General features: G+C 50.4%; 1 protein-coding gene across 20 annotated transcripts in view; it reads right to left on the minus strand.

Moving 5' to 3' along the window:
* Positions 1 to 22,921, minus strand: part of ATP2B2 (ATPase plasma membrane Ca2+ transporting 2) — a 382,664-nt gene that overhangs the window by 25,520 nt on the left and 334,223 nt on the right. For all 20 annotated transcript variants that reach the window (XM_045384728.3, XM_005547813.5, XM_074032979.1 and 17 more), the window contains 4 exons: positions 10,142 to 10,383; positions 8,952 to 9,186; positions 1,056 to 1,235; positions 770 to 857 (listed from right to left, as the gene is read on the minus strand). In XM_045384728.3, the coding sequence (XP_045240663.1) occupies positions 770 to 857; positions 1,056 to 1,235; positions 8,952 to 9,186; positions 10,142 to 10,383 (745 nt within the window). The remainder of the gene's footprint in view (positions 1 to 769; positions 858 to 1,055; positions 1,236 to 8,951; positions 9,187 to 10,141; positions 10,384 to 22,921) is intronic.

Consider the following 22,921-nt stretch of genomic DNA (forward strand, 5'->3'; position numbering starts at 1 on the left):
CCTAGCTACTTGGGAGGCTGAGGCAGGAGGATTGCTTGAGCCTAGGTGTTTGAGGTTGCAGTGAGCTATGATTGCACCATTGCACTCTAGCCTGGGTGACAGAGGGAGACCCTGTCTCAAATAAAATAAAATAAAAATAAAGAGTGCCCAGCACCCGGCCACCTAGGCTCAGCAAGTGGTGCACCCTCCCTTTGGAGGGAGGAGCAAGACTTTGGCTTTTGGTCTCATCCCTCAGGTGGCTATTCCCAAGACAGCGCATCCCTGGGGTCCTGGTCACAAATGTTGGTTGGTTGCCTCAGGGACCAGACAGACCAAGAGACCAAAAGCTCTGAGACCAGACTGAGAACAAGTGAAGTAGGCTGAGTGTCGGACCACAAGCAGCAGTAAGGACTGTGTCAAAGGTGAGAGAGCAGGGTCTGAGTAGTCTTTCAAATTCATCATTTAAAAAGGCGCTGTACCGGCCACATAAAACACGTCTGTGGGCCCCATTCAGCCCTGAGCCGGGAGTTTGGGACCCCACACAGGCCCAGGTCCATTGTTTCCTAGGGGAGTTGGAGGCCCAGAGAGAAGACTTAGTCCCATCTCCTTCTGGACCCTTGCAGGCTCCCAGGACTGAAAAGGGGGAGACATAAGGCTGTACCCAGGTGTGGAGAGTCGGGGGCGAGGGGCCCTTCCCTTCTGGGAAGAAGCTGCAAGTGCCAGGAGAGGAGGGCCCAGTTTCTGGCCTGGTGCTGGGCTTGAGGGTTGCCCGTGCCCGCCCAAGTCTTACCTTTAACCAGGGTATGCTTGTCCGTGGGGGAGGAGCGAGCCAGCACCCGCAGCTTTGGCCAGATCTTGTCAATTCGCTCCTGCTCAATCTGGAGAGGGATGGGGAAGGGGGCGGGTCGGTGGGGTTGGGGAGAGAAACTGAGGCCTGGAGAAGGGAGGGGACATGCCCAGAGTCACTGGGCTCTTAGCAGCACACTGGCTGGCTTCTGTCCAATCATGCAGCACCCTACCTCCCAGCCCCCATCTAAGCACGTTCCCCAGAGGATGCTTTACGCTGGGACACGCACCTCCCCCTTCTCGTTGCGGATCCTTCTGTTGAACTCCTTGCCCTCGAGGCACAGAAAGTCCTCCCCAGGATGGATGATGCCACACTTGATGGCGATGGCCCGAGCCGTGTTGATATTGTCACCAGTGACCATGCGGACCGTGATGCCTGCCCGCTGGCACTTGCGGATGGCTTCTGGGACCTGGGCAGGAGGGCAGGGGCCATGGGGGAGGGCACCACCTCAGGCAGATCCCCCCTGCCTTCGTGGATTCCAGAGGAGCCCTTCTCACAGGCAGCTCTACTGAAAGGGGACTAGATGACTATGAGATACTGATGGCACACATGGCACATGGGCCACAGCCTCCCTTCCTGTGCCCATGGCAGGCATTGTTAATCGATCACACATCCTTTGATTAAACCCTGATGTGGTTCTCATCGCAGAGTCCCAGGTGGCTACCACCTATTGACCATGACAGTCCATCCTGAGACAGAACCACTGGCTGTCTTGACCTGGGCAAGGACTTTGGAAAGACTTCCACGAACACCTCCTCAGATCTGGCTCCAGGTAAGCTTGGCCAGGTGAACTTGTCCTTGTCTCACCCACATACACAGTTCCTGCAAACTTGACAAATCCATTTGTGTATTTTCAGTTTCTTGGGGGGATATTTGCATTTGGGAGCATTTTACTTACAGAATGTGACACGGGTTTAGAATATGTATAAATGATTACGCTTCATGTAAAATATACCATTTCTCTGCAATAATAAGGATAGTTCTGCCCTCTCTGACTGTAATGACAGATGATATCTGGGACAATCAGGCCAGATCAGAGCCGGCCAATCAGAAGGCACAAGGCTTCCCAGCCCCGCCCCACCCCAGCAGCCAGCCCTGAGCAGAGCTAAGGGTTTCCCCCACGGAAATCAGCCTGGAGCTGGGGCAGCCCTTTATACACAACAGAAATCAATGGAACGAGTGATTCTTACCCGAGGGCAATGACAAATAATAAAATAATATTTGCTGCAGAACGTCTTTCAGTGGGAGAGAACATGTCAAGGGCAGAAAATCCAGTTGTTTGGAAAGACCACAGCCTGTTAGAATCTCCAGCCTGGAAGGACTCAGTCTGACGTTCCCTCCCTGCACACCTCACAGTGACCAGGAGCGCACTCCAGCATCCACCTGCCAAGCCACCGCTGAGGGAGTTGGAACCTATAGATTGAGTCATATTCCCCCTAAAAGACAGACTGGAGCCCTAAGCCCCAGTACCTGTGTATGTGACCTTGCTTAGAGATAGGGTCATTATAGCGGTAAATCCAGCTAAAATGAGCACATCACGGTAAGTCCTAATCCAACAGGAATGGTGTCCTTATAAAGAGGACATTTGGACACAAAGATATGCAAAGGAGATGCCATGCAGAAATCGGGGTGCTGCTTCTACACTCCAAGGAGGCCAAAGGTGGCCAGCAAGCCACTGGAAGCTGAGAGAGAGGCGGAGACAGCTTCTCCCTACCGTCATTGGAAAGAGCCAGCCCTGCTGACACTTTGGTCTCAAACAGACGTCCAGCCTCCAGGACTGTGAGACAACAAACTGCTATTGAGCCACTCAGTTTGTGTGACTTTGTTACAGCAGCCCTAGAAAACTAGTACAAACAGTTAGAAGGTGGGGCCAAGCCTGACTGGGACAGCCCCTGCCCTGGTCTCCTTTCTGCCCTCAGCAATGGTAAGAACAAGGATCGGCCTTGACTGTCTCGCCTGTGTCCACCCCATCCGCAGCACCCACCACTCCTTCAGCCCCCACCACTATCGTCTCAAGCTGGGTCATTGCCCAGCCTGCCTCTGGGCAGGAGGGCAGGGGCCATGGGGGAGGGCACCACCCTCCCTGTGTACTCTGTGCAGAGGGCACTGCCTGGCCGCTCTTTCCTTACCCTGGCCACTAGTGACCTACCTGAGTGTCAGCCTGTGGGGCTGCCCTCTTTCAGGGGCTCCACCCTGATGCCTTCAAGAGGAAACCCACAGTTCTGAGCGTGGCTGTCTTGTGGCGTGAGGAACAGATGTCCTGGAGGGGCAGGGTCCCAGTAAGGAGGCCTCTCTAGCTACTGGAGTTGTCTCAGAGACCGGCTCTGTGGTCAGGTAGTGATCTCCCTGTTGTTGAAGGGTTAGAGCAGGGCCAGCTGACCACCAGCCTCCTCTGGGGCTTATTTCCAGGGCCTGGGGAGAAGCCTTCCAGTGCCCACTTGGGGCCTGGGGGCCATGTGAGCAAGGCCTCTGCCTCATGCCACAGCGGCTAATCACGTAAGCAAACGTGACCTCATTTTTACAGAGCTGGAGGGAGTGGGGACGTGGAACGTCAAAGATCCTGTTTATATAACTTACTAATAGCCTCATGACGGCTGTAACGTGGGCTGTGGCCCCCTGCTCTCACCTGCCCCTGAGAACAGCAAAGAGCTGCTGTTTCCTGGGAACACACACCTTATCTGGCTCCTGCCCCCAAAAGGAGGAATTTCGGTTCTTGGTTTCAAAGATGCTGGAGGTCTTGGACTTGGAAAGGGCTTTGGGTCATTGACTTTGACCCTCTGCTCATTGTCTAGATCTGTTCCCAGGTGTCCTCAACAGATGGGCTGGTCAGCCTCTGCTTGCACACCCCTGATGACAGGGCACTCCCTCCCTCTAATGCCCACTGCTCCACGGTGGAACAAGTCTAGCTGATTTTTTTACACAACCTTTCTTTTTTCAGATAGCAGAGCATTACCCTGCATCAGACCTGTACTCTATTTGGAGGCAGGGTCTTTGGCACAGGCCTATACAAAAGGCTCTGGAAACACAGAAGGGGGTTTTGTACTGCTGAGTATACGTGCTACTGAAAGAGCACAGAGGGCACTGTTGCTTTAGAAGAAAGTGGGTGGGGAGGAGAAATCAAGGAGGACTTCCTGGAGGAGGGGATGTTTGAGCTGCCAACTGAGGCTCTGGTTCCTGGCATTGTGCCAGGGCTGAGGCTACACAGATGAACAGAGATTAGTCCTGGCCACAGAGCACTGTCCACTCTGCATTGGCAGAGAAGGCCTGAGGTATGAACGGGTCTGAGGGCCGTGCTGCAGGTGATCTGGAGGGGCTGAGGCTGAGAGAAGATGTGGGTTAGGGACTGGAGACCATGAATTTGGAGAGGGGCAGAAGGTGCTGGACCAGGGATATGCTCCTTCAGGCACTGGGAACTGTGAGAAGTTCTGAGCCAGGAATGAGGCGATCAGTGCTGCGTTTTAGAAAGACTCTCACTTTCAAGACTGTCTCCCAGAGCCAAAATCAGCCATTGTCTGGGCCTCTCCAAGCAAGCTGGCTTCATGAGAAAAATGAGGCTAATTTTTACGGACCCTATACTTTCCTCTGTGCAGTGGAGAGAGGGCTTGGGGACCAAAGGATTGGGTTGGGTTTTGCTCTAGGGTCTCACATGAACCCTGGTTTCTTCATCTGTAAAATGGGTACAATAGTATCTACCCTTCAGCAAGGCTGGGGGAACTCTATGACAGGGCACAAACAGCCCACGCACAGGATGGGCACGTGCACACCTTTTTCAAGTCCCTTTTCTCTCATAAATGCAGCAGGGCGTTCACGAGGCCCCAGCCACTCCGCATCCCTTCCTGCCTTCTTGCCCTGCTCATGCTGTCCCCTCTGCCTGGAATGCCCTCCCTCCCTTAGCCTCTATGTGTCAAGTCTGTCCCATCTGATAAGTGAAATGCTCTCTATTCATGAAGCCATTCCTGATTCCTGCAACCTAACTGGATGTTTTCTTAAGCCGCTCTCAGGACTCAGTTTTGTTGCTCACTCATTCACTTATTGGACAAACAGCTCTGGAGCATCTAACTGCTCTGGACACTGAGGATCCGGAGATGTTTAAGACTCAAACCCCAGAGGCATCGATCCAGTTGAAATACGCTTCCCACATCAATAAAATTACTGTGAAATTAAAAATAAATAAATAAGTTTGGGAAAACATGACTTCTGTCGCTAAAATTATCCTAGATATTTCTCACTGAGGAAAAGCAGCCAGGAAATGGGTGCTTCCTGTTTTCATTAAATAAAAGCTTTTAAACATCTGTTGTTTCTGTGACAGCAGTTGTCTGTGACTCCGAGGGCTTCAAACACCCCCGGATAACCCGGCAAATCCCAGACCGCTGCTCTCCTGATGGCTTTATCGGCACTGACTTCAATCAACCTTGGAAAATGTACCCACTATATGGGCCGACAGTGGGGTGCTTTGGCAAAGGTGTTTTGATCTGTTCTAGCCTTTGGTCTTCTCGTGAGAGGAAGGCAATGTGGAGATTCAACCCCTTGACAGCCAGGGAAACTGAGTGAGGCAGAGACTGTTTTCTTGCAGTTGCAAAATGAATCTTAGTGTGTCTGCAGGGCCCTAGAGATGGTCCAGGCTGAGGTTTTCCCTCTGGCTGAGCCTCCTAGGCTGGAGGCACCAGGAAGGGCGTTCACCTGTGAGATTTACAGAGGGTGACAAAGAATTCTGTATAAACGGATGAGTCCAGGAGGACAGAGCCCTGGGGAGCTTGACAAAAACACCGTCACCATAGGCACACACGTTCCCTGAAGGTCACCCCTAAAAACTGGGGATAGTGGTTGCCTCTGAGGTGGGAACCAAGGAGCTAGAGGGGGCAGGAATGACCTACCTAAAAAACAAACAAATAAACAAATAAACAAAACCATACCCACCCGTCTCCTTGGGTCCTGCATCCATCCCGCCCCACTCAGAGATGCTGAATCAACTCTGAGCTTTTATGCTTGCAAGTGGTGTCACCTGTAACCCTACTGTGTCCCTCACTGTGATTGTTGGACAGTCTGATTCTCTCAGTTTTCAGGTGGGGAAACTGAGGCCATCTGTGAGGGAGTGGCAGGGGCAGAATTAGAACCCATGTCCCTTGAGTCTGCTGTGTCACTTGAGTAGGTTACCGCTGTGAAACAGTTTATGACACCTATACAGACATCCCAGGGGTGAGCCAACAGGAGAAAGGGTGGCCCATGTGGATGCCTTGACTGAAGGAAGTGGGGGAAGATGGGAGGGTAAGTCTTCCAGTCAACTCTTTCTCTCTCTGGGGACGTCAGAGCTTGGGAGGGACCCAAGGGGCACCTGGGCTAACTTCCCATTTCATAGATGAGAACACTGAGGCTCACAGAGGGAAGTGGCTTGTTAGTGGCAAAGTTGGGGGTTGGGGGTTGGCTCCAGGCCCCCCTCTCCCAGAGTCTGTGCCTGCAGCCAGCTTCTCTGGATGACCATGCTGTCAACAGAAAATGCCAGGGACCCAGCTCTGCCCCTTCAGGCCCTGGGCATGGGGAGCTCTCATCCCTGTCCTCATCTGCTCATCCTCTTAACTTAGAACTTCCTCCTCTCCTCTCCTCTCCTCTCCTCTCCTCTCCTCTCCTCTCCTCTCCTCTCCTCTCCTCTCCTCTCCTCTCCTCTCCTCTCCTCTCCTCTTCTCTCCTCTCTCCTCTCCTCTCCTTTCTTTGTGTGTGTGTGTGTGTGGCAACCAGGCAAAGGCCCTGAGGCAGGGAGGCAGAAAACCTGTTCTAATCTGGGTTCACTCAGCCACTTTGGGCACATCACTGTCCCCCTCTGGGCCTCAGTGTTTTCTTCTGGAAATTGGGGTTTGTGGGGGAAGGTGTTTGGACTAGATCAGCCACTCAAACCTCAAGTCATGCCCTGTGAGAGTCGTGAAATTTGTTTAGTGGGTGGTGACCAAAATTTTAAAAAGAAACAAATAAATAGAAGAATGGAAAATAGTTAAGTGCATCCCATTATTTTGTGAAATTCTTGCTTTGGTGAAGTGTGTGTGTTTACTGAGTCATGACATAAAATACATTTCTTATTGTGCGTCATGGTCAGATAACAGTTGGGACCTGCTGGTGTCTTCCATTCATCTAAGGGATGTTTCCAAGGCAGAGTGGTGAGCCAGGAACTCTGGGAGTGACCGGGAAGGGGGAGGTTGTGGGATTGGGAAGGACAGGGGTGTGGGCAGGCCAGCCTCAAGTGCTGTGCAAGGATGAAGAGTTTTCAGTAACGAGATAACATATCACAGTGAAGCCTGGACTCATTAGTGACTGGTAATGAGGAGGTGTCCCACAGGGAGGCTGATAAATGGCCTGTCTGTCCATGGAGAGAGAGGTTTGCAGGAAAGCACGTGTGGGCTCCACTGTCAAGCTCCAGGGACATTAATTGTCTTTGCTGTTTTAGGATCTTGATAGGAGTGAGGAAGCCACAATGACACCCCCAACTCATTCATTCCACAAACACTCATTGAACACCTTTGGTAGGCTAGACTGTGTGTCTAGGGCTGTTACGTGTCCCTGGATCTAGGGTAATGAAATCTACTGGAGAGGGCATGAAGGAAGGGGACCCACATATGTAGCCCACCTATCTTGTGCCAGATGCTCTGCCTGTTGCTCGTAGATACATGATCTGAGCCTTCATGATATCCCAGAGGGGGTGTGTGTGATACTATTATTATCCCCAGTATGCAGATGAGGCTCAGAGAGGTTATGTAACTGGTTCAACGTCACACAGCCAGCTGTGCTGGCACTCAGGATCACAGATCTGTCTGATGTCTGAGCTCACACTTTGAACCCTCTCCCTGCTGCCTAAAATGTGAAAGTCCATGCCTGTGACCTCCTAGTTTCATTTTTTTTGGAAAGCAGAATCTTATAACATCAGGGCCAGGAACTTGGAGGGCATCTTATCTATCCCTTTTACCTTAAAGAAAGGGAAGCTGAGGCTCAGAGAGGAGTAGGGAATGGCCAGAGACCCCCAAAGAACAGTGTCAGGGTAGGTCCATTAAGGAGTGGAGGAGGTGGGTCCTCAAAGCATCAGCACCAAATCTTACAGCAGAGGCCAATCGACCCGGCCAGGGCCTGGCCAGGGCGTCCGGTCTGGACCCAACAGTTGAGTGAGTCCTGGGAGGATGGGGAAGCAAGCCCCTCCTGCACCCTGCCTCATGCCCGGGGTGCTCCCCTGGGGCCTGGCGGTGTGAGCTGACTCACTCTGCCCACCCATGCAGCGTTTTGGAGATTCAAGACAGCTTCCTCTGCTCCCCACAGCCTTTCTTCAGCCTGGGCAGCCTCACAGACCACACACATCTCATCTTCCCCTGACCCTGGCAGCTCTAGCACTGAGTTCTTGGCCTTCCCCTCCAGGTGCAGATTCAGCTGAAGGAGACTGAAGACCTACTGTGTGCTGAGCACCCCACTAGGTGTACTGATAGGCATCACCTCCCTCGATCCTTGTGAAGTGGGCCTGTCAGCCCCCTTCCCTTCTGCTTGAGAATGTGACCTGCAGTTAACGTTCTAGCTCTGTTCCCCTGGAAACCTGATAAAGGTAGACTCTCCGCTGTGTTCCTAGGCCAGCTTGCTAGGGTAAACTGGCTGGTAAACTGCATCTGCACTGCGAGAAACTATAAATACTGACAGGGACACCACACTTCGGGTTCTCCTGAGTGCAATGACCCTTGCTATTGGGCGTGTCCTTTGTAGGGACCCTGGAATCCATGTTTGTGGATTTGTTACAGGAGATCCTGGCTCCTGCAGGGCAAGAGGTTTCTAAGGCAGGGCAGCCCCTACACTTGTCCCTTGGGGGACCAGAGGGAAGAGCTCATGGTGGCTGGGTGGACAGCTTGAGGACTGCCCCCATGGCAGAGCAACACCTGCTGGCAACCTGTGGGTTCTGTGTCCTTCTAGGCTGACCCATGCCATGTGTGGTCTACACTGTTTCTCATGGGCGATCCTCTTATGAGGATCAGGGGAAGGAGATCCCCATGGGCATTGTGTGGAAACTGAGACTCAAAGAGGTGAAGTGACTTATTTCAGGTCACCCAGGTGGCTGGCCTCCCAGCCTCATCCCCTTTTCCCTGAGCTTGCTGGCCCTGGGGCCTACCTCCGGCCGCACGGGGTCCTCGATGCCCACCACGCAGATGCAGGTGAGTTCGTTGAGGATGTCATTCTCATTGTCCCAGTCCGGCTCGGGGCTGCTGGGGAAGTCGCGGTAGGCCACGCAGATAGTGCGGAGCCCATCGCAAGCCATGGGCTCAATCACCTTCTTTACCATCTCGTCCCGGTCGCGGGGCCGGAAGACACGGGGCTCTCCCGCCCCATTGAGGATTTTGCAGCACCTGGGGGAGGATGGAAGGGAGATGGGGAGCCCAAGGAATGCTCCTTCTGAACGGCTCAGAGACCACCTCCCCACCCTTGTGATGCTCAGCTGGCTGTGGCTGGTCATCCAGTGCCCATCTAGTCCATGCCCCAGGCAGGGTGAAATCAGGCGTCCTTCCTGCAATTTTTGCCCAGGTCACTCAGCAAGCGGAGCCCCACTTTGATGTATTATATACTCACAAGATTCATCTGAAATAACACTCCCACAGCTGAAGTGGTTTACAAAGCACATAAAACCCAGGGTAGTAGTTCTTGACCCTGCCTGCACATTAGAATTGCCTGGGGGAGCCTTTAATAAATATCCATGTGTGAGCCTTGCCCCAGAGGTTCCAGTTCAATTTGTCTGGGGTGAATCCAGGAATCATTTTTTTAAAAATACTCCTCAGAGTGATTCCAATGTGTAGCCAGGGTTGAGAACCACTGGGGGCTAGAACAATCCTCTCAATGTACAAGTGGGGAAACTGAGGGCAGAGAGGGGAAGGGATTTGCTTAGTTCACCAGGCTTATTTCCAGCACTCCTCTGGAGTCAGAGAAGTGTGGCTAATAATGAAAATAGCTACCATCAACCGGTTCTATGCTAAAGGAAGTGAAATAAGAGAGATCTAAGTGTGATAACGGGTAGAACTTTCTGATGAACCAGTGGCTTAGGGAGGAGAAGGGGGAGGACTCTGGCTATAGAAATGTTTAAGAGGATATAGTGGAAGACACAGTGGCCAAGGGGCATGAAAGTGAAGATGAATCTTCCTGGATGGCCTTGGGCAGGGCCCTCTGTGGCTCTGGGTGCTAGATGGCCACTCTAGCCCAGCAGGCTGCTGAGCCTGGCCTGGATGGCGGCCAGTGCCGTATGACCCTGACATCCCCAGCTCCCTGCACCAGGGCACAGCCCTCAGCCCCGGCGCCCTGCCCAGCGCTTACTTCTTGAGCACGATCTCAGAAGCCCCCTTGCTGTACATGCGGAAGCTCTCGTCGGGCAGCTTGATGACAGTGCTCATGGACTTGCGCACGGAGTTGAAGGTGTACACTTTGTATAGCTTCTCCTCTGGCATCTGGCTGCGCACGGGCTCGTAGTCCTGCTTCAGGTCCAGCACGAAGCCCAGCAGGCCGCACTCCGTCTTGTTGCCCACCTGCCGAGGCAGGGCACCCTCCTTCTCTGGGGGCTGCGGAGAGAGGCAGGAGCGGCTGGCACCTGGTGGGGCCTGTGTCAGGGGAGCCCCTGCCCTGGCTGCCACTGAGGCTCTGGGACTGCCACCAGGTGGTCTCTGGGCTGGGGGCTGAGCCCTCAGGGAACCCTTGGCCCATCCCCTGCACCCTCAGGGTTCTGCATCCCAGGTCCAGTCCTGGCTCCGGGTGAAAGGAGTGAAGCAAGATCAGCTTTTAAAAAAATTATGAATTATTTCAAACATGAGAAAGAGAACGATGTAACAAAGTTATATGCCTAGCATCCAGCTTTTTAGCATCTTAACATTATGCCACACTTTCCTCAGATTTTTCTTTTTTAAGAAGTAAAACACTATAGACAAAGCTGATTCCCCTCTGCAAACCTCTTTCCATATGCATAATTCACTCTGTGTCCTAGAAACAACTTCTGTCTTAAATTTGGCATTAATCATTACCCTGTGTGTATTTAACTGTTAATTCTGAGATAATTGTAATTCACATGCAATAAGAAACAATACAGAGAGATGCCGTATACCCTTCATCCAGTTTCCCCCAATGTTATCACTGTAGTATTAACACAAGTACCACAACTGAGATGGCGATGGAAGCCGACCTTGTTGAGATTTCACCGGCTTTACATGTGCTTGTGTGTGTGTGTGCATGTGCATTTTCTATGCAATGGTACCACGTGTGGGTTAATGTGGCCATCACCACTGTCAAGATTCAGGACAGTTCATCATAAGGGTCCTTGTACTACCCTTTTTTTAAAGCTATCACCTCTCTCTCCCCCTACTCCCTGGCCATGGCAACCACTAATCTGTTTCCCGTTTCCATGCTTTCATCATTTTCAGCCTGCTATGTAAATGGAACCATACAGTCTGTAACTTTCGGAGCTTGGCTTCTTTGCTCAGCAGAATCCCCCTGAGATATAGGCAAGCTGCTGCATGTGCTGATAAGCTGTTCCTTTTGATTGGTAAGTGGTATTTCACGGGATGGACAGACTGTCCCTTGTGATTTCAATCAGGTTGAACCAATGGAAACTGCTATTTTTGAATGTCAAAAATGGTCAAATATGGGCAAGTTCATGCAGTTTAACCTAATGAGACTCCTGACCTCAAGTAATCCGCCTGCCTCGGCCTCCCAAAGTGCTGGGATTACAGGTGTAAGCCACCACACCTGGCTGTAACTGTGCCTGGCTGTAACATTCTGTTTTTGAGATTCATTCATGTTTATGGCTCTAGTGTGTTCCTTTTTAACTGCTCTATAGATGCCATGATATGAATACGCTGCAAATACTTATCCCTTCCTTGAGTCCCTCCCTCACTTCCCTCTCCCCTTCACATATTAGACACACAGTCTTTGGCACCTGCTTCATGCTGGCCCTGTGCCCGCCTCAGGGCCGTGTGAACACCATTAGCTCCTGTCCTGGAGACTCCCAGAACACCAGCTGCATCTCCCCAGCACCTGTCACTTCCTCGCACGGCTGCCTGAACACAGGCTGTTTCATGCCTCTGTACCTTCACCTCTGCTGCTCCTCCCGGGTGGGTCCCTCTCCCTCCCCTGCCAGGCAAACTTCCTCTTGTCCTTTAAGGACCAGCTCAAATATCTCCTTGTTTTTGAAAACTGCCATGTGGGTCTTTCTTCCCCTGTGTAAACAAGATGCATTCTATTTCTCTCTGGGTTCTCAGGGTCAGTGCAAAGCTCATCACACAGCAGGTGCTTATTAACTGTTCGCTAGATGGTTTAATACAGACCAGAGTGGTGGAGAAGACAGGTTAATGGTAAGGATGAGATGCCTCCATATGGGCACTGATGTGGGATTCACAAGAGGCTGCAAAAGTGCAGATTTGCAGGTGGCTCCCATGTGCACCCCCCGACCCCAATGCACACACCCACTCATGCCACTTAATAGCATTCATACGGGCGACTCAGGTGGAGGTGGCTTCAGGGGTGGTGAAAGACACCAGAGATAGACCCTAGAGAAATTCTGAAGATGAAATAGCTATGAACATGCCTGTGTCCCCCTGAAGTACCAGATGAACCTCTCACAAGGAGCCCTCTGCATCCTCGTCCTCAGTCTCCCTCATATTACCCAAAAGAGCAGCCCGGATAGGAAGAAGGTGGACTCAGGAAGATGTCAGCATGACTGGCTGTGCAGAGACAGGGTGGACCTTCTGTCAGCAACTGGACATATCCCTGGGCTATTCTCCCCTCTTCTGCAGCTAGGGCTCGGGCCCAAAGAGCAGACCCGATTCACATGGGGGGAATACAGGCATCGACATGCAGTGGTCCTGAGACCTGGGGATGCATAGGAAATAAAAAAGAGCCTTTGAACCTAAACGAGGTCCTCAGTTTCCCCATCTGTAAGATGGAGAGGCTGGAGCACATGCTTTCTAGCTCAGGGAAATATCAACCCTCTCCTTAAAGTGGATGTGGTGAGGGAGGGTAGAGTGAGGAAGAACTGCAGATCCCTCAGTGGATGGTACGGCAGCGGTGGATAGGGAGCAAGGCTCAGAGCACCTTCCCGGCTCCCATGGCCAGATTGACCTGAGGCATCCTGTGCCTTGGAAAATGCCCCACCCCCAGGCTCTTTGATAGGTTTTACTAAGAAGCAGAGGAATATTTGACACAACTTCCCATGTCTGAAGTTTCGGAAAATAAGTTCTAAGATCTTCCCTCTCTCTGCAGTATGCTGTTATTGTGTGCTCTCTCTCTCTCTCTCTCTCTTTCTCTCTCTCTCTCTCTCACACACACACACACACACACACATATATATATATTTGCAATTTTATAATTAACTTTCTGTTGATTTCCAGAGTTTTATGTATTTTCCATAACAATTTTTTCTCCCTCTACTAATGAAAGAAAATGACGACACAGAGGACTTAAATAAAAATGCCTAATTACTTATTTGCCCAAGAGAGCCGAGCAGTCATGCCTGCAAAACACCCAGCATTTTATTACCCTCTGTGAAATATTTTAATTTTCCTCTAAAAGGATTTCAGACAATCCATGGTTGCAAATGGCATAGCTGCCTCCTCCGTAATTCAATTTGTTTCCATGAACTTGAGCTCTGAAATCGCCTACATGCATTACTAAGAATCAGGGACCCTCCCCTCTTCTTCTTTGGCTTTTTAAGATCCGGACAAACCCAAAAGTTTTGCTCCTGCTGCAGAATTTCCATGAGCCTTTTTATCTCCAGGGCTCCAACTCTGTAAGGGAGTTAAGGCATTGGTATTGTTCCTGTTTTGAGGGACAGAGAACAGGCTCTGGGGAGAAAAGGGACTTGCTCCTCGTCAGGGACCTGCAGAGGGTCAGGCCTGAGGCTGCTCCAAAACCCCTGATTCCAGTTCCAGCTTGGTCCAGTACATTTCTCTGCACGGTATGGGGCCCTTGGGGAATGCTGGGTGCAGCCATGGTCATAGTGCAGCCATGGTCATATCTTTGAGAGGACATTTCATGCTCTTGTTTTGGGATGCTGGGAAGTGAATGGAGCTAAGATCAATGAATGATGACTTGAAGAGCTGCAAGTTATAGATAACATTTGCAAAAATGGGATTCAGAAAAACCATAGCATGTATTACCCATTAGGATGGCTACGATTAAAAAAAGAAACAAACAAAAAATAATATTGGTGAGGATGTGGAGGAATAGGAACCCTTGTATACTACTGGTGGGAATCTAAAATGGTACAGCCACTATGGAAGACAGTATGGTAGTTCCTCAGAAAATTAAACATGAAATTACTATATGATCCAGAAAGTCTGATTCTGGGGAATATGCCTCAAATAATTTTAAACAGGTACTCAAAGAAATATTTGTTTACTCATGTTCAAAGCAGCATTAATCACAAAGTCTAAGAGTTGGACACAACCAACCTGTCCATCAACAGATGAATGGATAAACAAAATGTGATTTATCCATACATGGACTATTATTCAACCTTAAAAAGGAAGGAAATTCTGATACATGCTACTACCACATGAAGGAATCTTGAGGACATTATGCTAAGTGAAATAAACCAGTCACAAAGGGACAAAAACTGTATGACTCGACTTATATGAGCTACTGGAGCAGTCAGATTTATAGACAGAAAGTAGAATGGTGGGTGCCAGATGTGGGAGGAGAGGAGAATAGAAAGTTACCATTTAATGGGTACAGAGTTTTAGTTTTGCAACCTGAAAATAGTTCTGGAGATGAGCTGTACAACAATGTGAATGTACTTAATACTGCTATACACTTAAAAATGGCCAAGTTTGTAAATTTTATGGTATATATATTTTACGTAAATTTTTTTTTTTTGAAACGGAGCCTTGCTCTGTTGCCCAGGCTGGAGTGCAGTGGCGCGATCTCGGCTCACTGCAAGCTCCGCCCCCCGGGTTCACACCATTCTCCTGCCTCAGCCTCCCGTGTAGCTGGGACTACAGGTGCCCGTCACTACGCCCGGGTAATTTTTTTTGTATTTGTAGTAGAGACGGGGTTTCACCGTGTTAGCCAGGATGGTCTCGATCTCCTGACCTCGTGATCCACCCGTCTCGGCCTCCCAAAGTACTGGGATTACAGGCGTGAGCCACCGCGCCCGGCCTACGCACATTTTTGAAATAAAAAAAGAGCTTAAAAGGCTCCCAAACAGGCCGGGTGTGGTGGCTCACACCTGTAATCCCAGCACTTTGGGAAACTGAGGTGGGCGGATCACGTGAGGTTGGGAATTTGAGACCAGTCTGGCCAACATGTCAAAACCCCGTCTCTACTAAAAATACAAAAATTAGCCGGGAGTGGTGGCAGGCACCTGTAATCCCAGGTACTCGAGAAGCTGAGGCAGGAGAATCACACACACCCAGGAGGCGGAGGTTGCAGTGAGCCGAAATTGTGCCACTGCACTCCAGCCTGGGCGTCAGAGCAGGACCCCATCTCGAAAAATAAAAATAGTAATTAAAAAAAAGCTCCTAAATGAACTCCATAGCATGGTAAACTGCAATAACTGCAATGTGATAATTTTTCTAAGAGGCCATTAGAAAACAACTTTATGCTAATTGGCTGTCTCTGGTGACCTAGCCAGCATCCTTTAAGGACAGGCCTCAGCAATGACGTCTCCCCGATGCCTGGAGGCCCGACCTCAACAGCTGCAGCCATACCCGGTTCCCCAGATGCCTGTTCCGCACTCACCACTCTACTGAGCTCTTCACATGCATCACCTAATCATAGGCTCACAGCTGCCTACGGGGCAGGGGCTGTTCTTCCTCCCATTTTACAGTCATACACAACTGAGGCCAGGAGAGGTGAGGCTGCACGGCAAGGAAGGGTCTAGTTGGCTAGGAGCCGAAGCAGGGGGCCTGGGCCCTGAGCTCACAGAGCACCTCTCCCAGAAGCCTGCCTGTCTCCCTGGCAGAGACCACTGGCTCAGTCACCAGGGCAGGGCAGTTTGCCTCATTTGTGCCCACATCTCCGCCCCACCAGTGCCATGGGCCGCCAGTGAACATTTGTCCAGTGAATCAATAATTTTGTGTTTGTGCGTGGGGTGCTGCCAACAGGATGCCAGGTGGCACGAAATTTTGGCAGAACTTGGTTCCCAGAATCATCCTCTAAAGGCCTGGCTTTTGAGGAGAGTGAGGTGGCTGCACAAGGCCAGTGAGCCCTGGGGTCTTCCCCAGAGGCAGGGAGGGCAGGAGGTGGGTGCGGGTGTCTGGGACTACAGAAGCCCCCTGGAATGCAGAGGCGCTGCACTCTAGGAGAGTAGACTCCCAGGAGCCTCCCCCAGCTCATCAGTGCAGAGTGTGTGTGTGTGTGTGTGTGTGTGTGTGTGTGTGTGTGTGTGATGCATGGGGTGTGTGTCTGTGGTGTGTGTATATGTGTAGTGTACTTGGTATGTGTGTGGTGTGTGTGTGTATATGATGTGTTTGGTCTGTGTGTGTGGTGCATGGTGTGTGTTGTGTGTGTGGCATGTATGTTGTGCACTGTATGTGTATGGTATGTACTGTGCATAGTGTGTGTTATATGTGCTGCTGTGTGTGTGTTGTATGTGCATAGTAGGTGGTGTACGTGTGTTGTGTGTTTGATGTGTGTGATATGTGGTGTATATGTGTTGTGTAGTGTGTGTGATGAGTGGTGTGTATGGTGTATGTTGTATGCATGTGGTGAGTGTTGTGTGTTTGTGTGTGATGAGTGGTGTGTGGTGTGTGTTGTATGTGCATGGGTATGTGTGGTCTGCGTGTTGTATGTGTGGTGAGTGGTATGTGTGATGTGTGTGTGATGTGTACTGTGTGTGGTGAGTGGTGTGTGTATGTTGTGTGTGGTGTGTTGTGTGTGGTTTTTGTGTATGGTAATGTGGTATATGTGTGTTGTGTGTGATGAGGGGTGTATGTATTTTGTGTATGTAGTGTGTGTTGTTATGTGCATGGTAGGTGGTGTATGTGTGTTTTGTGTGTGATGAGTGATGTGTTTCATGAGTGGTGTATGTGTGCTGTGTGTGTTGTATGTGTGGTGTGTGTGATGTGTGGTGTGTGTGGTGAGTGTTGTGTGTGTGTTGTGTTATATGTGTGGTGTATGTGGTGTGTGTAGTGAGTGGTGTGTGTGGTGTATGTTGCATGTGCATGGTAGGTGGTGTATTCATGTGGTGTGCTGTATGTGTTAAATGTGTGGTGAATGTTGTGTGTGTGTTCTATGTGTGGTTTGTATGATGAGTGGTGTGTGTTTTGTGTACATGGTGTGTGTTGTATATGTGTGGTAGGTGGTGTGTGTGTGTGGTGTGTGTGTTGTATTGTGTGGTAGGTGGTATATGTGTGTTGTGTGTCTGTGTGATGTGTGTGTTGTGTGTGTGGTAGGTGGTATGTGTGTTGTGTGTTTGCATGATGTGTGTGGTGAGTGGTGTGTTTTGTGTTGTATGTGCATGATGGGTGGTGTACGTGTGGCATGTGTGATGAGTAGTGTGTTTTGTGTATGTGGTGTGTGTTGTATGTATGTGGTAGGTGTTGTATGTGTGTGTTTTGTGTTGAATGTGTGTGGTAGGTGGTGTGTGTTGTGTGTTTGCATGATGTGTGTGGTGAGTGGTGTTGTGTGTTGTATGTGCATGATGGGTGGTGTATGTGTGGTGTGTGTGATGTGTGTGTGATGAGTAGTGTGTTTTGTGTACATGGTGTGTGTTGTATGTGTGTGGTAGGGTGTTGTGTGTGTGTTGTGTGTTGCATGTGTGTGGCAGGTGGTGTATGTGTGTTGTGTGTTCGTGTGTGTTGTGATGTGTGAGTTATGTGTGTTGTGTGTGTGTGGTAGGTGGTGTATGTGTGTTGTGTGTTTGCGTGGTGTGTATGGTGAGTGGTGTGTGTTGTGTGCTGTATGTGCATGATGGGTGGTGTATGTGTGGTGTGTGTGGTGTGTGTGTATGTGTCACTGTGTGCGTATCAGGGTGAAGGGACTAACAGCTCTGTTAAAAACTGGAATTCCCCATCTGGACTGATTTCCTTTAAACTCTTCTTCCAGAGACGGTGTTCACAAAAACAACCAAAAACAATACCCTTGTTGAATTCAACAACCAGGTCCCTGCTGTTTCGTATACCCCATGGCCCATCTCCCCACCTCAGTGCCCTGCTAAGTCCCTTCTAGCATCTTCCACGCCTTCTGACCCTATTGGCTTGGCCCGAGCCCAGTCTTGGGGCGTGGCCTGGCTCAGGGGGACTTTGAGGCTCACAGGAATATTAGATTGAGCCCTGGGTTTGGTCCCAGGAGATCTGAATTCAAGGGCTGTCTCTGCTTCCCCTCTTCCCCTTTCTCCTCGGCCCTCCCTACTATCTGCTAGGTTTTAAGATTTATGGGAAATACAACACAGACAACCCTCCTCCCTTCTGGGGTTATTGGCCTTGTCGCTACCTCTGTGTAGAATGGGGTGTCCTGGGGACCTGGGGCTTCACCAGGCGAAGCTTGGCTTATCTACTCAGGAAAACCATCCTGCAGGGGGAAGCCTTCCTTCAGAACCACTTCAGGGGCTCCAGGGAGATTTGTTTTTCTCTCAATAGCTTATGTTTCAGAAATATGCCATAAACTTCTAACAGTTCAGCTCCACAAGTGCCCATCAGTTTAATAGTTCAAATGTCAACTGTAGTGTCAATCTCTTCTAAAAGAGGTCTAGTGAAGTAGAAAATTTAAGTCCGCTCGGGTGGTTTCAGTACACGGAATAGACTTGGGCAGAACACGGGAATGTTTTCCCAAGGAAGCGCGGTGCCTCCAGAGTCGGAGGAAAGAGCTATTTCCATCTGAAAGCTCAGCTGTGGCTCGGAGGAGCTGCAGGGTGGCTAGAGCTGCTAGTGGAAGTCTTGACGTACAAAGCACTGGAGACCACAAAGGGAATCTGAGGGTGTGCTAGGGTTTCTGAGGCAGGGAAGCAATTTCTGACTAAAAGATGATTCACGCAGCTTCCCTCCGAGGGCAAGTTTAGTTCCTGATGATTAGAAATAAGAATGGAGGCCGGGCGCAGTGGCTCAAGCCTGTAATCCCAGCACTTTGGGAGGCCGAGGCGGGCGGATCACGAGGTCAGGAGCTCGAGACCATCCTGGCTAACGTGGTGAAACCCCGTTTCTACTAAAAAAAAAACAAAAAAATTAGCCGGGCGTGGTGGCGCATGCCTGTAGTCCCAGCTACTCGGGAGGTTGAGGCAGGAGAATGGCGTGAACCCGGGAGGCGGAGCTTGCAGTGAGCCGAGATTGCGCCATTGCACTCCAGGCTGGGTGACAGAGCGAAACTCCGTCTCAAAAAAAAAAAAAAAAAAAAAAAAAAAAAAAGAAAAAAGAAAAAAGAAATAAGAATGGAAAGAAAAAAGGCTCTGCCATTCTCAGAAAGGATGGGATACAGGATGGGGCTGGGCCCCTGAGAGGCCTCCCAGCCTGCAGCCTCAGCCCTCCCACCACCCTCCACCTGTGCCTGGGGTGGTTCTTCTGAACGCTAAATAAGCCCATTAGGGGCTTATTTGCTACCACTGGCTCCCCCCAGTTCTTGCAGCCTCACCTCTCATCATTCTGGCCCTGCAGAAATGCCCAGGCCACAAATCACCATGTTTCCTAAGTAAGCCACACATCTTAAGATCTCTCAGCCTCTGCAGGGTCGTGCCCCCTGCCTGGAATACTCTTGCCTCCTGCCTGCTTGGTGAATTCCTCCAGAATTCTCTGGGCCCAGCTCTGCCACTTGGTGGTGAGGAGCAACCCTGGCAGGTTCCCTTCTGTTTCTGCAGTGTGGTTTTCCTAGCTGCGAGATGGGAATGGTCCTGTTTGGCCAGCTTATCTGAAGGGGATATGAAGGGTCAGGAAAGACAGTGGCTGGCATGGCAAACTACAGAGGGGAAGGCTCAGAATGAGCAGCAGAGGGAAACAGAGTAATGGCTGCCATGGATAAGCGCCTGCCTGCTCTGTGTCAAGCACTGTGCGGGGCGCTGTACACACCTCCTCAGCTCATCTAAGCTTCACAACAGCCCTCGGACAAACAGCCTCAGGGCAGAGGTGTAGCTCTGCCCTGAGTGGCAGGGACCTGCCTGGGCTTGGGATTGTTACAGATCTAGGTTCCAATCCTGGCTTGGCCTCAGATCTGCTCGGGCACTCTCGGCATGTGCTTTAACTGCTCCAACTGCAGGGTCCTTATCTATGCATTGGGTGTGGTGTCACCTACTCTGTGGGCTGTCATACAAAGCAAGGTAGGGAAAGCACTCAGCATTGAGCCTAGCTAAGTAAATGTTAGCAACAATGATATGCTCGCTTTATAGACTGAAAAACAGAGGCTCAGAGAGGTTAAGTAACTGGCTCAGGGTCACATAGGTGATGAGTGTTGCGGCTGGGATATGAACCATGGTCTGTTGGACTTTAGAGTCAAACCTCTTAACCATTGCTTCCCGAGCTAGGTATTGGAACACCTGGAACTTCACTAATCCATGGGGTGACTTGGGACAAATCCTTTCCCATTTCTCAGAGTAAACTGAGGGGGCTGAACTAGGTGGTCTCTATGGTTTGTGAATCTTGTAGACCTTGCAATCTATCCTTGCAAATACTCTTTTTTTTTTCAGTAAAATGCATCAGCTAATTGGGAGGTCTATGGATCAATCATGCCTGGATGGCTGAGGGTAGTTGTGGAAGAGACCAGCACAACAAGCTGGAGGTAGTGAGAGAGCACTGGTATTGGCCATGGGACTGGATCCAAGGCCATCTCCTGCCTCTTGCTGCCACACAAGAACAAAAAAGTAGAAGGTAGAGACATCAGTCCTGCCTCAAGACTCCTATAAATTCATAGTCACCCATCCGCCCACTCACATATTCATCCATCCATCCGTCCATTCATTCATCCATCCATCTACTCATCCACCATTCCATTCCATCAAGCAATCAACACATCTACCCATCCCATCCATCCATCCATCCATCCATCCATCCATCCATCCATCCATCTATCCATCCATCCACCCACCAGCCAATACATCCATGCATCCACTCATCCATCCACCAACACATCCATCCATCCATTTACCAACCATCACATCCACCCATCCATCCACCTAACCACCATCCATCCATCCACCCACCCATTCACCCATCTATTCATCCACCCACCCATTCATGCATTCATCCATCAATCCATCCATCCGTCTACTCATTCATCCATCCACCCATCCATCTACCTACCCACCACTCATCCATTCATTACCCCTTCTCCCTACCTACCCCTCATCTCATTGATTACTCATCTACACATTTATTCACCAGTCCATTCACTTACATCACCCATCCAACCAGCACTTCCCAAAACTCTATCCGAGGGGGATGAGAGAAGACTCAGCTGTCTCCTGCTCTTAAAAAGCCCACAGCCTGGCATCAGACAGCCAGAAGACACAGAGGAACTGGCCTCCTTGTGGAGGGGGAAATACAGCGTATGGGAGCCCAGCCCTGCCCAGGGTCTTATTTTCCCAGTCCAGGCTCATTTCTCAATTAAAGCTGATGGGTAGTGAAGCTGGTGGACATTGCATGTCATTCCTGCTCTGTCTCCTCTTGTATGTTTTCAGAATGCCCTGCAATCTAGATTTCCTTCCTGGTTTGGAGGGTGGCCAGGTGTCTGACCTGAGCTGAGCAGCTCGAGCCTCTTCTCAGTCTTCATCTGAGCCTAGAAAGGGGAGCCCCTCAGAGGCCTTTTGCCCCATATGGCTTGCAGGCCCTGGCTGTGAATCTCACCCTCTGGACCCCAGACCTTTCTTCCCAAGCAGACCGTAGACTAGAGGGCTGCAGGGTTGGTTTCTATGACCAGGAACCTAGTCTGGACATCTGACTCAACAGCTAGCTTTAGGGTATCCATGGGTTAGCTTTGCCGCTAATTGGCTGAATGGTTTTGGGCAATAGCCTTTCCTTCTCTAGTCCTGATGCCTCTGCTCTCTTTATTTGTTAACCTCTGCATTGCTACAAATGGAATCTCCTTTCAGTGGATGATTTTATTGCTGAATAACAACAATACTAGTCATACTGAGTGCTGTGTGCTAAGCACTTTCCATTAACTAACTCACTTTATCCTCACAACAATCCAAGATTCTCCCCCTCCCCTAGGAAACTGAGGCACTGAGAGGTTAAATAATTTGTTTATATTCATACAGCTGGTGAGGGATTTGAACGAAGGCAGTCTGGCTCCAGAGTCCAAGTTTTAACCACTACCCAGTCACACAGAGGCTCTGCTGTCCTTCCCACATCGATGGCTGTCAGCGCCCAGCAAAAAGAATAATGTGGCCAGGGAACTTACAAGAAAGATCCAGAAAGACAGGTGCAGGTATCCTTTGATGCCAGGGTTCCAGATACAGAGGGGACTCTGGGAGGTAAGGGACCTGGCCTGGGTTACAAACCAAGGACCCCAGTTCCCACCTCTCTCCAACCTCAGCAGCTGCACTTCCTCAGATGGACCGACTGACCCCTGTCCTTTATGCCACTTGAATAGACTCAATCCACCAACATCTGGAAATGACATTTCAGCTTTGCCTCCAGTGCTAAAAAGCACTGCTTAATTGAGACTCATCACTGTGGAAAGGTTTCCTCAGCCTTCTTGGCAGATCCCAAGAACTCTTTTCGACTATAATTGCACTACACACATCTCAATCCAAGCCCACCCCACAGGGCTGTGCCCACATGGCTAAAGCCCATTCTGTGAATTGCCCTGTTCCCCTCTCTGCCACGTCTGCAGGAGGAGATCATTATCAGCAACCCAGTTATTTTAGGAAAGCCTGGGGAGCAGAATAAAGCATCGCTGATCTCCCTTGATTCCCAAATTGGGTGGGGTGGGGGAAGAAGACAAAAGCGTCATCATGTTTGGCATCACCCCAAGGTTCTCTATCACTGTCTTCACGGGTCCTCTAACCTACTTTCCCCTTTGTCAGTTATGCCTCCCTTAGCCTGCTGCTCCAGGGTGATGCGGGTGGCTGCTCAGCTGCTGCAGAGGGTGCAGGAGCTGCCTCCTCCTCCTTCCCCTACCAGCCCTTGGCTCTTTGCTGCTGACCCATGCTCTCTTCCCCATTTTGACAAAGCTGTTAGCAGCTCC

Source organism: Macaca fascicularis, chromosome 2, assembly GCF_037993035.2.
Source record: "Macaca fascicularis isolate 582-1 chromosome 2, T2T-MFA8v1.1".
NCBI lineage: Eukaryota > Metazoa > Chordata > Mammalia > Primates > Cercopithecidae > Macaca > Macaca fascicularis.